The sequence below is a fragment of the Panthera tigris genome, chromosome D3, assembly GCF_018350195.1.
Source record: "Panthera tigris isolate Pti1 chromosome D3, P.tigris_Pti1_mat1.1, whole genome shotgun sequence".
Lineage (NCBI taxonomy): Eukaryota > Metazoa > Chordata > Mammalia > Carnivora > Felidae > Panthera > Panthera tigris.
The window spans coordinates 4,698,796-4,713,316 of NC_056671.1; the positions used below are offsets into that span (position 1 = coordinate 4,698,796).

Genomic DNA, 14,521 nt, shown 5'->3' on the forward strand with positions numbered 1-14,521 from the left:
TTGGCGGTGATTAGTTATGGCCCCAGGAAAAGAAGCACCCAAGACGGACTACTGACTGATCGCCGCCCTCACTCCTGCCTCAACACGGCAGTGTTCGGGCATGCGACCATTTGGCACATGATATAAACCCACTTCCCACCCCCAAACCAGATGGAGTTTTGTAGGATGCACCACAGTAACAAAAAGAAGAGGGGCGGGGGGAGAAATGGAAACCACGTAAGTATTCATCAGTAGGGAAATGAACTATGGAATAGCCCACCACAGAATACTACAGAGCAGTTTCTAAAAAATGGATGAGGCGACTCCATTCGCATGGGCATGCAAGAGCCTCCAAGACATACTGTTGGCTGTGAAGAATGTGATACGGAACACAACACCCTTTGTTTTAAAACACAGCCACGCACGAGACAACACCGCGTATTTTCTGCAGCCGCATACGTGGGTCTGAACGCAGCCCCGGTTCCGGATGAGAAACAGAAAATGATAAGCCTTAGTGAACTTGGCGGAGGGGGGTCAGGATGGGGTGGTCACACTTACGCCTGACCTGGGATGTTTCGGGAGGATGCAGTCAAGCACTATTAGATCTTATGTCTTAAGTTTGAAACCAAAGACAAAGGACGAGAAAAAGACTCACTCACAAGCCTTCACAACCTTCTGAACTGCCCTCCCACTTAAGACCTCCCAAAGCCATGACAGACCCCCCGAGGGGCCACGGATGCCTGCTGGACCTTCCTGGGGGCCAACCCGACCGTGCTCAGAGCCGGCTCAGGGCTGGGGGCTCCGAGGACGCGGGTCGCCCCTCCGAAGCCCAGCCATCTACAGTGCAGATAGGCAAGGGACAGATACCGACAGCCCGGGAGGGAGACAGATTCCTTCCTTCCACGACAGGACACAAGGGCTTCACGAGATTTAAGTCCCCCCACCCGTTGCTTCTGGGGTGCCATCGGACACGATCAGCCCAAGAAAATAAAGAGGCTTCAATGTGGCAAGAGGATTAAGCCACAGCCACTGGCCCACGCACGCTTACAGCGAGGGAGGGGCCCGGTAGCCCGAGCCAACAGATCAGACAAGAGCAGTTCCATGGCTTGGCCTGGGGAGGGAGGTGGCCTGTGCCCTCCCTCCCGTGGGAGCAAGAGCCAGCGTCCCCGAGCACGAAGGAGGAGAAGGGCAAAGGAAAACGGGGTTCTCAGAAACGGAGTCCCCCGGCCCCCCAGCTCTAAGCTAGACTGGGAGCGCGTCTGTGGTCCCTCTCTGCTCTGAAGGCCTCCACCGTGATGACACCTCTCTAGACATCACACCTGTGCCTCGTCCCACCCAACGACGTCGAAACAGCCCCGTGCCAGAAATCCCCCGTGTTCCCTACACCGTGCACCACTGTTCTAAACTCCTGCTGTTGACGGGCGGTCTCAGGCCAGGCTCTATCCCGGACAGTCGCCACACGTGACTTCACCACAGTTCTGGGCCGATTGCGCCCATGGGGGGACTGAGTCAGGGCAGGTGAGTCACTCGCCCAGCGTCATGTGGCTGCTACGAGTCAGAGCCGGGATTTGAACGCAGCTCTGAGTCTGCTTACCGGGCGTGTTCCTCGGGGATCTGAGTTTGCCATCCACTCAAATCGTTTCGAAACTGCTGCTGGTCTGGGTTACCGCTGAAAAAAAGAAGCGTCCCCAGCTCCACGTCTGTTGTGACTGTCGCTGATACTCTCCTGGTCCAAATCCAAGCTAGGCACGGATCCTGGACAGAGGCAAAGGCTGGGACCTCCGTGCCCAGGGCCCCACCTTTCCAGGCTTCCTTGCGGCCCCAGAGGAACAGGCAGGGAGCAGACAGTGGGTGCTCCCTACTCTGGAGACCACGGATCCTCATTCCAGCCTGGGGAACCCCTCTCTCTCTGCCCCCCTCTTCCTACATTCAAAGGCATCCCACCCTCCCCCACTCTACTCCCAATGTTTGGAGGGACTGAGATGGGGGTCTGTTTACAGAAGACAAAAAAAACCCCAAAAAAAACAAAAAAAGCCACCATCATCTTCTCAGAGAGAATTTCCCTGCATCTGAGCCGACATCTGAATGAATAGGAGGAGCCCAGGCAAAGGTCCTGGGGTAGAGGAGGCTTTGGAGTGAGCGAGGTGAGGTCTGAGGGGGCGCTGCGCTTTGGATACCCCAGTGAGGAGGGAGAATCACACTGCACGAGTTCTGAGCAGCCGCCGGAGGGCTCTGGACAGGAGTTTGCAGGGTCTAAAGTGTGTAAGCAGAGAGCTCTGTGTGTCCATGGACAGTAGGTTGCACGGCGTCGAGGGCGGAGGCAGAAGATGAGGCAGCCACCCAAGAGGGGGCCGGGGGTGGGGGGGACCTGGGGTGGGGAGCAGGGGGGTGGGGCTGCAGCGCGGACGCTGAGCGGGGGCACATCCCTGCACTCAGCACACTGTACTGAGCCCGTCTGTGCGTACCCCCGCCTCACCCCCCAGGTCTCCCGGAGGGCAGAGACCAGCACTTGAGTGTTCCTGGGTGTGTGTGTGCATACATGCATGTGTGTGCACATATGTGTGTGCACGCACGTGTCTACATCCGCGTGTGCACGTGCATGTGTGCCTACATGCGGGTGTGCGTGTGTATATGTGCACACGTCTACATGTATGTGTGTGTGTATGTGCACACACGTCTACATCTGTGTGTGCATGTGTGTATGTGTGCACACGTGTCTACAAGGGTTTGAGCGCATGTGTGTGCACGTGTCTACATGTGCGTGCACACGTGTTTATACGCACGTGTCTACATGCATGTACGCGTGCATGTGTGTGCACACGTGTGTACATGCGCATATGCATGCGCACAGACGTGTCTACATCTGTGTGCGTGTGCACACATGTGCCTACATGTGTGTGTGCGCGTGTGTATGTGCGCTCACTGCCTACATGTGTATGTGCACACTTGTCTACATGTACGTTTATGCACATGTGTGTGCACAGGTGTCTACATCTGTGTGTGTGCGTGTGTGCGCACGTGTATGAATGTGTGTGTTTCTTTCCCCCTCCAATGTCATGGACCCCTGAATCCTAACAACAGGCACCTGCTGCAGACCCCAGGTTACGAGCCCTGGATCCTCCTCTGTGTGCAATGGGACGTCACTGGATGCTTTTAAAAGTGGGATGAGTGAGAAAGGGCAACACGGTCTGGTTTGTGTTGCAAACACCAGCAGCGAAGTAACACCGAGTTAGGCCGTGGAGTGCGCCCTCTGACCAAAGCTGACCAGGTGCCATCTGCCATCCGATGGTGGGCTGCGTGCTGGGCGACAGAGCTGACGAACAACCACGCTGGCCTCTGGGCTCCAGGACCTCACAGCCTCGCGGCGTGGGTGGAGATATGAACAGATAACCCCAAATGTGACCCTGCTCGGGCCCCAGAACCTGGGAATATGGAGCATAAAGGGGTTTCAGACGTGATCCAGTGAAGGATCCTGAGATGGGGAGGTTGTCCTGGGTTACCCCGATGGCCCAGTGTCACCGCAGCGTCCTTGGAAGTGAAAGAGGGACGTGGGAGGGTCAGAGTCCAAGGAGATGCGGTGATAGAAACGGACCTCAGAGTGACGTGGGGCCCTAAGGCAAGGAATGTGGTGGCCTCTAGAAACTGGAAACGGGCAAAGATCGGATCTTCCCCATGTGCCTCCAGAAGGAACACAGTCCTGCTGATGCTTTGATTTTTGTCCCGTAGACCCAGTACGGAATTTCCAACTTCGGGAATCGTAAGATGAATTTGTGTTGTTTAAAGGCCCTAAGTTTGTGGTAATTTGCCATAGGAGCTACAGGAGAGGAGCACAGATGCCAAGAACAGGGCCTGGGCGCCAGGAGGCCCGTGCAAGGTTAGCTGTTCCAGAAAGGCCCCCAGGAGCGGCCCTGCCTTCCTCCCCAACTCTTCCCCCACCCCCTTCTCCGAGGTCCTGAAACACGCCAAGCCTAATTCTGCTGTACGATGCCCACTGCTCCCTCTCGGGGCAAACACCAGGCCCTTGGAAAGATGTTTTCCTGATCTTCCTGATGCCTCTGACTCTGCCCAGCCTCTCTGTTCCGCTACCATCAGAAGTTTGTCACCACCCGAAATGACGGAACGGACTCAGCACCCTGCTGTCCTGGAAGGTGAGCACCACGAGAGCTGGGGCTCTGTTTGTCACCACTGGCTAGAACACACAAGAAGGAAAGAAGTATTTGCGCCCCAGTCTTGTAAAGTCTCGGGCCAATACAGCTGAAAAGGAATCTGATGATCTGTTGCTTTTTTTTTCCCATGCGGAATAATGTACCCAGTTGCCTAGAAACTCACCAATCGTGTTCACTGTTTTATGCCAACCTTATTGAAAGATAATGTGTTTTTATCTGCCTGCGCAGAGCTCATTTTTTAGTTTTAAGAACTGTGGCTGAAGAGTGGACTCCAGCCCTGCACGCCAAGCTACCCCTGGAAATAAATCTCTAAGCTCAAAGCTCAGTAATTGGACGGAATGCCGGAGAGAAGTGAAGGGGAGGGAAGAAAAGACTGAGCGGAGGCAGACAGACAGAAAACTTGTGCTTTCATAAAGCAAAGAAACAGGCACTGAGTTAGCATTTCCCAGGCATGGAGGGGACAGCAAAAAGACTATTTTTAAGTTGTAGATTTTAAAGATGATGCAGAAAACATCATTATTACCCTGGGTTATGACACTCTTCTTTTTAGACTGCCCTTTTTAAGATGGGATTTTTGAAAGTTTTGACCATCTGTGCTGTTCTGCTAGAAATGGAAATATCAAGTCACAAATGGTTTCCAACTCCAAAATTTCCATCAATTCCATGCTCCCCCTTTCCGGGTACCAAAACATAATGAATACAGAACACAGTGTACCCTAAATAAATGTCTGTTGTATAGTGATTGACCAGATGGATGGATGGATGGATGGATGGAAGGAAGGACAGATGGACAGAAGGACGAATGGAGGGATGGATGGGCAGATGGACAAATAGATGGGCAAAAGGATGGATGGACAGATGGACAGATGGATGGATGGATGAGAAGGACAGATGGACAGATGGATGGAAAGATGGGTGGATGGATGGGCAGAGGGATGGCTGGCTGGCTGGCTGGCTGGGTGGCTGGCTGGATAGATGGATAGGTGGCTGGGTGGGTGGGTGGGTGGGTGGGTAGATGGATGGATGGATGGATGGATGGATGGATGGATGGGTAGATGGATAGATGGATGGATGGATGGATGGATGGATGGATGGATGGATGGACGGATGGACAGATGGATATATGGATGGATGGAAAGGGGGATGGATGGGTACATCACCACTGCCACTGTTCTTTTGCAAGCCCTCCTGCCTGGATCACTGCACTGGGGCCTGCCCTGGCTTCTATGCCTGGGGTCTGTCAGTTCTATCAGGCATCCCCCAAAGCTGAAAATTTACTTCCATGAAGTAGTGATTGGCTCATCACCCAAAAGGTGCCCACAGTGTCCAATGCTACCCAGGGTCACGCAACTGTAGTAGCAAAGTTCTAAATCATAAGCTTGGGGTTGCCTTGCAGGGTAACAGTCCCCCTCAGAAGGGGCTGTGAGACTGGGCAGTCCCCGCTGACTGCCCACCCAGCAGTCTTCCCTCCTCTCCTCCCTGTCACAGCTGAGTCCCAGGTCCCATCTCTGCACCATGGCCATATCTGACTCATGAAATCAAACTCTTGCTTTCCTCCAGGAGGAGAACCCACCACCTGCCCTGAGACCGAACCTCTGTTTGGCCTTCCCGCAAAGTTTGACAGATAGGACTGCATGTGGCCAGAGCGCATAATGGCCATGATGAAAATACGGATGACTAAATATTACAGAGTGCTTACAACGTGCCAGGCCAACGTGCTAACACCGTCCCTGCAGGATTTCACTGAATCCTCACAAAACTCTATAAGGCAGGAAATACCATTTCACAGACGAGGAAACAGTTTCACAGACGTGACGTACCCACGATAACAAAGCTAACAGTTCAAATTTCAGTCTAGAAAGGTTCACCCAATAGCCTGTACTCTTGAGCAAAATGTTTCACTGCCAACTCCCTGAAAGGTGGAAATGATTGACGTTTTCCCAGGATGTACATCACCCCAGTAAAGCAACAGGGTAAAAAAGCTGGAAAGGTAGAGAGTCGCTAACTCTACACAAGAGTTGAAGGTGCTTGAGTCCTCCTGGGCTGCTTTCCAACTGCATACGTGACCTTTCCATTTGCCTGGATGTCGTAAGCATGTTCGTATCTGTCGGATCTCAGTCCGCGTAACACCGCTGTGCGATACACGGGACTGGGATTCTAACTTGGAAATTCACAGGTGAGAAATGAAAGCAAAGACAAGTTAACTGACCCCAGGAGGCCACAGGGAGAAGGAGAGGCCAGCTGGGCTCTGCCCTCAGGTCTCTTCCGGCCCCAGGGGTTGGAGGAAGCCAACAGCCCCAGCCCCTGGGGGGGCCATATCCTCCAGAAGGAAAGGCTTTGTGTGTAAACGAAGATCGAAGATCGCCAGGCCTGTGGTGGCTCTCCTGTGGGATCCTCTGAAAGAGCAGAGTGCAGAGTGCTTTCCTGATGGCAGAAAAGCAGTGTCCCCAGGGGCGGGGAGCTGTCAGAGGTGGTGGGTTGGCTGGGGTTGACACTGAGGTCCAGAAAGCTGCTCGGAAAGCAGCCTGGGGAGGCAACAGAAGAACGAATCATGAGAAGAAGGATGGAGAGCTCGGGGTACACAGCCTGAGGAGGACCAGAAAGGGGAGACTGGTGTCCCATAGCAGGGAGAGTGGGAGGAAAATTAACACCCCCCAAGGATGCCCATGTCATAACCCCCAGAACCGATGGGTATGTCACTTTGCACGGCAAGAGGGAAAGTGAAGGCTCTCGAGATGAGATTTTCCTGACTCATATCCAAGAGAACCCAATGTCATCACAAGGGTCCTTATAAGGGACAGAGGGAGGCAAGAGGCTCAGAAAGGAGACATAATGACAGAAGCAGAGGTCTGAGTGGTACGGAGCCAGGAGCCAAGGGAGGCGCGCGGCCTCGGGGAGCTGGAAAGGGCAGCGAATGGATCCGCCTCCCTCCCAGCCTCGAGAAGGACGCAGTCTTGCTGACACGTTGATTGTAGCCCAGGGAGACCCATGTCAGACTCTGGCCCGCAGACTATAAGACAGTGACCTTGTGTTGCTTTAAGCCATTAAGTCTGGAATGATTTGTTACGGCGGCAAAAGGGAATTAACACGGCAAATGAGAGCTCCAGCCGGTGGACTTGGCTTCCGATGGTAAATACAACCATTCGTCCCCTTGTTGAGCAAATGCCGTACGTGGGGCGCCATGCACCGTGCTGAGAAAACGCCTGGCGGTCGGAGCAAACACGGTCCCTCCCATCAAGCAGCTCGTGACCAGTATCTGCTTAGCAGTCTACTGCTGCCCAGCTCCAATGTGCCCCTCATCACCTGCTCTGTGAAAATGGATCTGAGTCCTTAACATCTTTCCTTCGCCGAAAGGCAAGGTGTGGAGCTTCGCCCGTAAGGGTGCCGGAGAGACGCTGCAGAGGGAAAGGGTTTGCTTTCTGATTGTGGCGCTGCCGTGCCCACGCCGTGACTTCTCCGGCACAGGTGGCTGCCTTCATGGGCAGCTCCCGCGGCAGCCGGCAGCCCGCAGCTCTGCCCAGCATCCACCTTGAGCGCCTCGACAGCAAGTGCCTCTGAGGAGACGCGTCCCTGTAAAGTGCGGTCCTCGAAATTCCAGTGAGTTCCACCGATCGGCCACCTCAGCAACTTCTCCACATTCAGTGAGCCGTGACTGTACCCCCTCCCCGGTTAAGGTCTGGATCTCAGGGTGGGGGGAACCTCTTCCTTGGGCACGCGCTCTCAGCCCTCGGGCGGGGGGTACTCCTGATGTCTTCCATCCAGACGTTCTTGAGCGTTCTCTTCACTTCTCACTAAGCAACCCCTCGTTTTCCAGTCCTTGTCAGAATTAATAACTCTTTAAATCAAACTTTCCCTGTTCAAATTCTTTCTCCTGATCGGAGCCAGGCCAAGACAGATGTGCACAAACATATAAATAAGCATGAAATGCAAACAGTGGTGCAATCTACAAGAGACAAGTCAGCAAGAATATAAGGACGGAACTAAGTTGGTCTGAGCGGCCGGGAGAGGCCTCTCCAAGGTGACCTTTAAGGTGAAAAGAGACGAGAAACCAGCCAGTGGAGCATTCTGGCCGGGCCTGCGACTCGGCATGGCTGGGTTCTGAGCGCACAGGCTTCTGGTGAACAGGACACATTTGGACGTCAGAGTCACATGGTGCGATAAAACCAGAGCCGGCGTCCGTTCCCCGGACGGGCTCTGGTTCCTTAGGTGACCCAGCCCCGGTGCCCTGCCTCCAGCCTGGGGTGGGGGGGCCCTCGCTCCTGCCAGGCTTCCCGACTCTCTTCTGTTCTGTGTCTGGCTTCTTATCTGTCCTAATTCCCGCGTACCCGAGGGCTTGCACTGAAATGACTCTGTCTGAACTAGGAAAGTGGTTTCTGCTTCTGGGTACAACCCCATACAATAACAAGGCCATTTTGTTCGTGCCTGTGGACAAGTCTCATCGCACCTTTACATCATGCAGCAGAAGTTGTCCAGAGTTAGTTGCCACTGAGAAGGAAGAAAAGAGGTGGAGAGGAGGAGGGGGTTTGGGGGAGGAAGGGAGGGGGAGGGGAAGAGAAAGGAAGGGGAGGGGGGAGGGGAAGGAAGAAAGGTGGGGGGAGGAGGAGAAGGGAGGAGGGACCGGAGGAGTGTGGGGAGGAGAGGTGGGAGAGGGAAGGGGAGGAGAAAGGGGAGGGGCGGGGGAGGAGAAGAGGGGAAAGGAGGGGGAGGAGCAGGGGAAAAGGAGAAGGAAGGGGTGGGGAAAGGAGGAGGATGGGGGAGGAGGGAGGAGGAGGGGGAGGTAGGGGGAGGGGGGGAGGGGAGAGAAGAGGGAGGGGAGGGGCCTGGCAGGAAAGGAGAAAGGGAAGGAGCACATAGAAGGTACTTCCCTGCTAAGCAAGTAGGCAGAACCACCCCCACGCCCCCACCCCCACCCCGAAGGCCACCCCTTGGCAGTTGTGGGTTTGGAGAGCAGCTCAAACAACCGATTTCAAAAAGATGAACTACCAACCTCGGTCCCACCATCCCACTGCAAACTTTCCTAAATAGCTCTGGTCCCCTGGGGTCATTTTGAAGCCGCTCCTCACAGTGATTTAAGAGATTGTGATACAAAACACCACTCAAGGATCCAACGCTTTCCTGACAAAAGGAATTAAAGCCCAAAAGCAAGAAACCTTCCCTAAGTAAAGATTGACCAGATGGGGAGCAACGTGCAGCATCTCATAGTCAGAGACATGCCTCCACCCCCCCCCGGCCCCCCCACCCTCCCCCACCACCCCCCACCCCCGGTGCTGAGCCCAGGCACCTGTCAGGAAGACACAGGGTCAAGGAGGCTGGCCCCTGCAGAGACGGTCAAAGCCCACCTGCTTTTCCTGATCTGCCAGGTTCTTCCTTCCTGTGTGGGTTTCACCATCTCCTTCTCTTCCCCTCCCCCTGACTCTGTCCTGTCCCCGTGAGGGACACCCCACTCAGCCAAGAGCCATCAGTGAGGTCTTCAGGCATCATGAGAGAAGCTGTCACCACAGCCGAAGAGCATTTGAGCGTCTGTAGCAAAGGTCCATCAGGAAAGGTTATCCCAAGAGACGAGACTAATATCTCCTGAAGCCCAGAATGACAGAATAATTGTCCCCGCCGCCAGGTACTCTGCTCAGAAGGGTAGTTCCGGCAAGATGCTAAACTCAAGTTCTGGCCAAGGATGCGTCGTTGCAAGTGTGCCAACACAGCCCTACAGCAGTCGTAAACGACGCATCACCATCCATCACTTGGCTGTGTTCTGACACAACTTTTTCCACAGACACAGGCAGCAGACTGGATTTGGTCTGTGGGCTGCACTCGGCCAACCAGGAGTCTATCTCCCTGCCTGGTTCCAGCCTCCTTTCCGGCTCCTCTCCGAACCGGCACCTGCCCATCAGAGGAGAGCATGACGCCCTCCCTTGAAATTCCGTCCTCAGAAGCAATGGGAGGCTGCGGGATCCCCAGTGAATCAACTGCTACACATTAAGCATAGAGCAAAATTGTAAGGACTCGGCGTAAAGATGTAACCCAACCTCAGCCAGATCTAGGTTGATCTGGAGAATCAGAACGGCCTCCTTCTGCCTTAAAATCTACATCCATCGATCTCTGCCCCTTTGCAGGGCCATTTCCCGCTGGTTGTGGCTCTGCCCCAAAACCACCATGCAGATCGTTGCTCATGGGGGTAAACTCCATCAGGCTAACTTTCAAGAATTAGATGAGCCCAGTAGCCTGGATTAAAGCATGGGGTTCTTTCACCAGCATTCGTTCCCAGCATATATGAACTGTCTCAGGCATCGTTCTAGGTGCTGGGGTCACAGACATGGACACGACTGACCAGAACCCTACCTCCACGGATCTCACCTTGCAGGGAGGACACGGGCAGTGAGCCCTGCACCTCCAACACCGATGACATCTATGAAGAAGGTGAAACAGCGTGGTGATGAGGGCAGACAGTGATACAAAGGGGGACAGAGAGCCAGTTCTGGCCAACGTGGCTGGGGAAGGGTGCGTCTCTGAACAGTCAAGTTGAAGAGAAGGAGCCAGGCTTGGGGAGACTTTGGGAAAGTGTTTCGGGCACAGACGAGAGTAAGAACACAGATACAGAATTGCAGAATTAATTGGAGGATGTAGGGTTTCGTTTACAAGGATCTTAACCCTGGTATCCAACTTGAGTATGAATGACAGAAGCACCCACAGATTGCCCTAGAATATCTGGGTGTTGACCCCCACATTTTGGTCCCAGACAGGAAGGTCAAAGCAATGCAGAATCTTTCATGTTCCACTGAACATTTCCGGTGTGGAAAAGGGTATTAGGAATGCAGCGTTCCCCACGGATTGATCATCCATGTGGCCCACTGGCACTGTCCTTTTTACATTCTGGAACCTCATGCATGACCCTGTGCTCTGGTGTGGTCCCCGAGTCTGGTCGCGAAGGGAGCTTCAACCAAAGTCAGAAGAAAAATCTGGTCACTCCAGGCCAGGCACAGAAACACAACAGGTTCTGTGGACTTCAGGACCTTGTGCAGGCCCAGTTGGTCAGATCCTAACAAGGCTCCTTCAGCCCAGCTGCACTGTTCAGTTGTCCAGCCCCCACGATCCCTGGGAACTTCCCGGCGAAGTCGAGTGACCCGGGCCACTCGCTCAAATGCAAAGCACTGTCCCCACGCAGACCCCTGATACAGCACCTAGTCCTGATGTGGGCACAGACTGAGACGATAAAGGACAAGGGCTCCCCGGGAAACGTTTCCCAATATCCACAAGGAACAGAGATTTACAGTAGACCCCAAATAGTTTCCCGGAAGGCATTATGGGAAGTAGGTAAATAAAATGTAATCTAAGTGCATTTCCTTTGCTTCAACAACTTCATCAAGAGCATAAAAAATAACAGATTATAAAACGCTTCATGTTTCTTTGAGTATTAAATCACTCAAAGAAAACTTCCTGGTGACCCCCTTCCGAAGCTCAAATTTCTCACCATCGCAAGAGGGACAATGCCCACGAAGGATGTCTGGCTGACAAAGATCTCGGAGACGGCCAGCTCGCTCATGGAGTCCTCCACTGGGTATTCCACCTGCCAGGTGATGGGCTGGGCCCCGGCCAGGCCGCTGCTGTTGTCGACCCCGAAGTCCACTTGCAAGATCTCATAGAAGGAGCCATTTGTCCTGGAAAACAAACACATGCGAAAGTGCCATTTAAAACCTGACACTCAGCAGAACATCAAGAATGTAATAAATTGCCACCCTCCTCCTTGCCAATCGAAAGGGTGACTGCCAACTTCAACAGAGCACACGGTGGTGCTGACAGAGCCTCCAAGCACCGCACACGGCAAGGGGCCCTGAGCCTCCTGTCTGGTGTCGCCCCCACCCAACGCATGCCCATGCCACCATCCAGCACCGCACACGGCAAGGCGCCCTGAGCCTCCCGTCTGGTGTCACCATTGTTCCAGTCCTGAGGCAAGTCCGGGATTCTGGCTACTTCTACTTTTACTTAGCTGTGTCTATGGACCAGTGGTTCAAACTCTGAGCTTTAGGATTCGGGAAGAATGGGCTGGTGGGAGAATCAGGAGACCAAGCGTGGGAAGGACTCCCTAACTTCCTGGTTCGCTACATAACTATGAGCAACATATAAGATAGTACAGTAGACTGTTCATTTCGTGAGCCCGAAATGGGATGAGATGTAAAGAATCCACCCGCCTTAATTCATGGAGCGACAGCGCTGCATGTGTATTTGGCAGCGGGGACGAAGGTGGATGGGGCGTTTATAGGTGAAAAAGACCAATGCCATTCTCAATGATATTTCTGTACACAGGGAGCGTCTTATCATTGACAGGGACATTGTAAATTATAGGCTGACTATTGTACCAACATAAGTCACCGAACAGAGTTAAAACAGAAGCCAGCCAGCACAGGACTTGTGAGCGATTCCTGCTGTAGCCTCCTCCCACCCTGGTGCTAGCTTTATCCCCAGCCAAGGAATATGACGGCAGAGTAACGGATTCACAGTCGCCCAAGACCTGAGTCACACGAACCAACTTATTCCTTTCCTGCCAGTGGGCCTGCCAGGACCCAAGTGGGCCTGGAAGCCTCTGCCCTGCCTTTTAGGGTCTGGACAGGGTCTTCAGTTTGAACCCCCAACGCGCAACCTGTGAGGAAAGAGTTTGGAAATGAACCTGGGCAGGCTGCTTGGCCCCCAGAAGTCTGCTACCATGGACAGCTCCCCTCCCCCGGCCAACTCCCGAAGGGGGTCAAAACCACAGGGGGCTGGCGAGAGGGAGGCATCCAGGCACCCAAGACCTCATTCAGACACAGCAATAGTATTGACAGAACTGACCTGCCCCGTACAGAATTCCACACAAATCAGAACCACACCAGACTCCACACAGAATTGGTCGCATCTAACCTTTTCCCACGCAGCCAAGGGCTTAAGAAACTCTGATGTTGCTCTGTCTCATCCAGTGGCCACTAGCCAGAAGCAGCTACTTAAACCGAAATATAACTTTATTAAAGTAACACAGCCGGGTGTTCCCAGCTGAGCTGAGGCTGGGTGTGGGACTTGCAAGCTGTGAGTCCTCAAGTATCTATTTGTCGTGTTGTTCTGCACGGGGAGGACAGTGTTTGCTGCATAGAGATCCCAGGCCTTGTGAGAAGGTGGACAGTGGGCACACATGGGGACCACCCCCACCCAGGGGACCCTGATTTACTGGGCATCTTTAGTGAGAAGGCACAGAAGGGGGAGATTAAGGGCTGACCCTGAGCTGCCGAAGGGATTTCAGGGTCTCAGGAACTTAGGGACCCACTCCACGACCCTCGTTCCCCACCCACCACACTCCGGCCTGAAAAATCTCCTCTCTGGTCACAGGATTTCCTCACTTCTCCATCTGCTGGGTGTCCTCCTGTAAGAGACGCTCGGTCCTTTCAGACCAGATGTTCGATCCCTCTAGACCGTGTGCCGTGCTTGTCACCACGACTGGAGGGCAGCTTCCAATACCTCCTGGTTTCTCAGCATTCAGTGGATCCCAGCAAAGTGAACGCCAAGAAAGTGATAACTTTCTGCTATTGGCAGCTTAATCCTGCTAAATCTGCACTCCGGTCTCGGGGTACAGAAGCAGCCGGTCTCTGGGCAAAGAGGGCAGCCCCATTCTCCATGGGTCCTTCCTTCTCCTCTCTGACTGTCCAGCCCATGAGCTGGACCAGCTATGGGACTCTGCCCAAGTCCAGCTAGAAACGGATCAACGACCAACTCAGAGTCACTTTTATGCACAAGTTTTTATTTTAGGTCATTTCCCTCCAACTGGAAAGGCGGTCTTTTACTTTCAAGCAGCTGGCGTCCTTGCTAATAAGGCCATTTCCATGGAAATGGGTTTATAATTATTAACTACCTGCTCCTGATCTACTCTTGATAAGCCTTTCAAACTTAGAACAGTGTTTCACGATCCTCTCGACTTAATAATTACCAACTGCCTTTGAGGAACCTGGATCAGTACTTCAGCCATGAGACATTCATTAGACATTTTTCCCCGGGGTGGAGAAGTGAGCGCGTGCGTGTGTGTGTGCGTACGTGTGTGCACACGTGTGCATGTGTGTGTTGGCAGAGGTCAGGCAGGAAATGGGGCTCGGCAGCTTCTCCCCTCGAGTGAGAGCACACAGCATCCTCCCGAAAGGACTTGGTTCCCAAAGTCCTGTAGAAACTGCTTCAATAAAAGCTGAGCCTCTTTCCTGGGACCCTGGGACCCCAGAAGTGGGGCTGGGACAGCTTTTAAATGCACAGTGTGGCTACAGCTCAGACATGTCAGCAAGAAGGAGAGGGAGGGATGGGGCAGGAGAGGGGAATGGGGGCCCAACCCAGCAGGCTCCCCTGGAGCCACACCCAGCCATTTCTCAGCATAT

The 14,521-nt window shown here is 53.7% G+C and overlaps 1 protein-coding gene across 2 annotated transcripts in view; it reads right to left on the reverse strand.

Annotated features, from left to right (window-relative positions):
- Nucleotides 1-14,521, reverse strand: part of LOC102961648 (transmembrane protein 132B) — a 326,995-nt gene that overhangs the window by 81,503 nt on the left and 230,971 nt on the right. For both annotated transcript variants that reach the window (XM_042961913.1, XM_042961914.1), the window contains exon 4: nucleotides 11,611-11,797. In XM_042961913.1, the coding sequence (XP_042817847.1) occupies nucleotides 11,611-11,797 (187 nt within the window). The remainder of the gene's footprint in view (nucleotides 1-11,610; nucleotides 11,798-14,521) is intronic.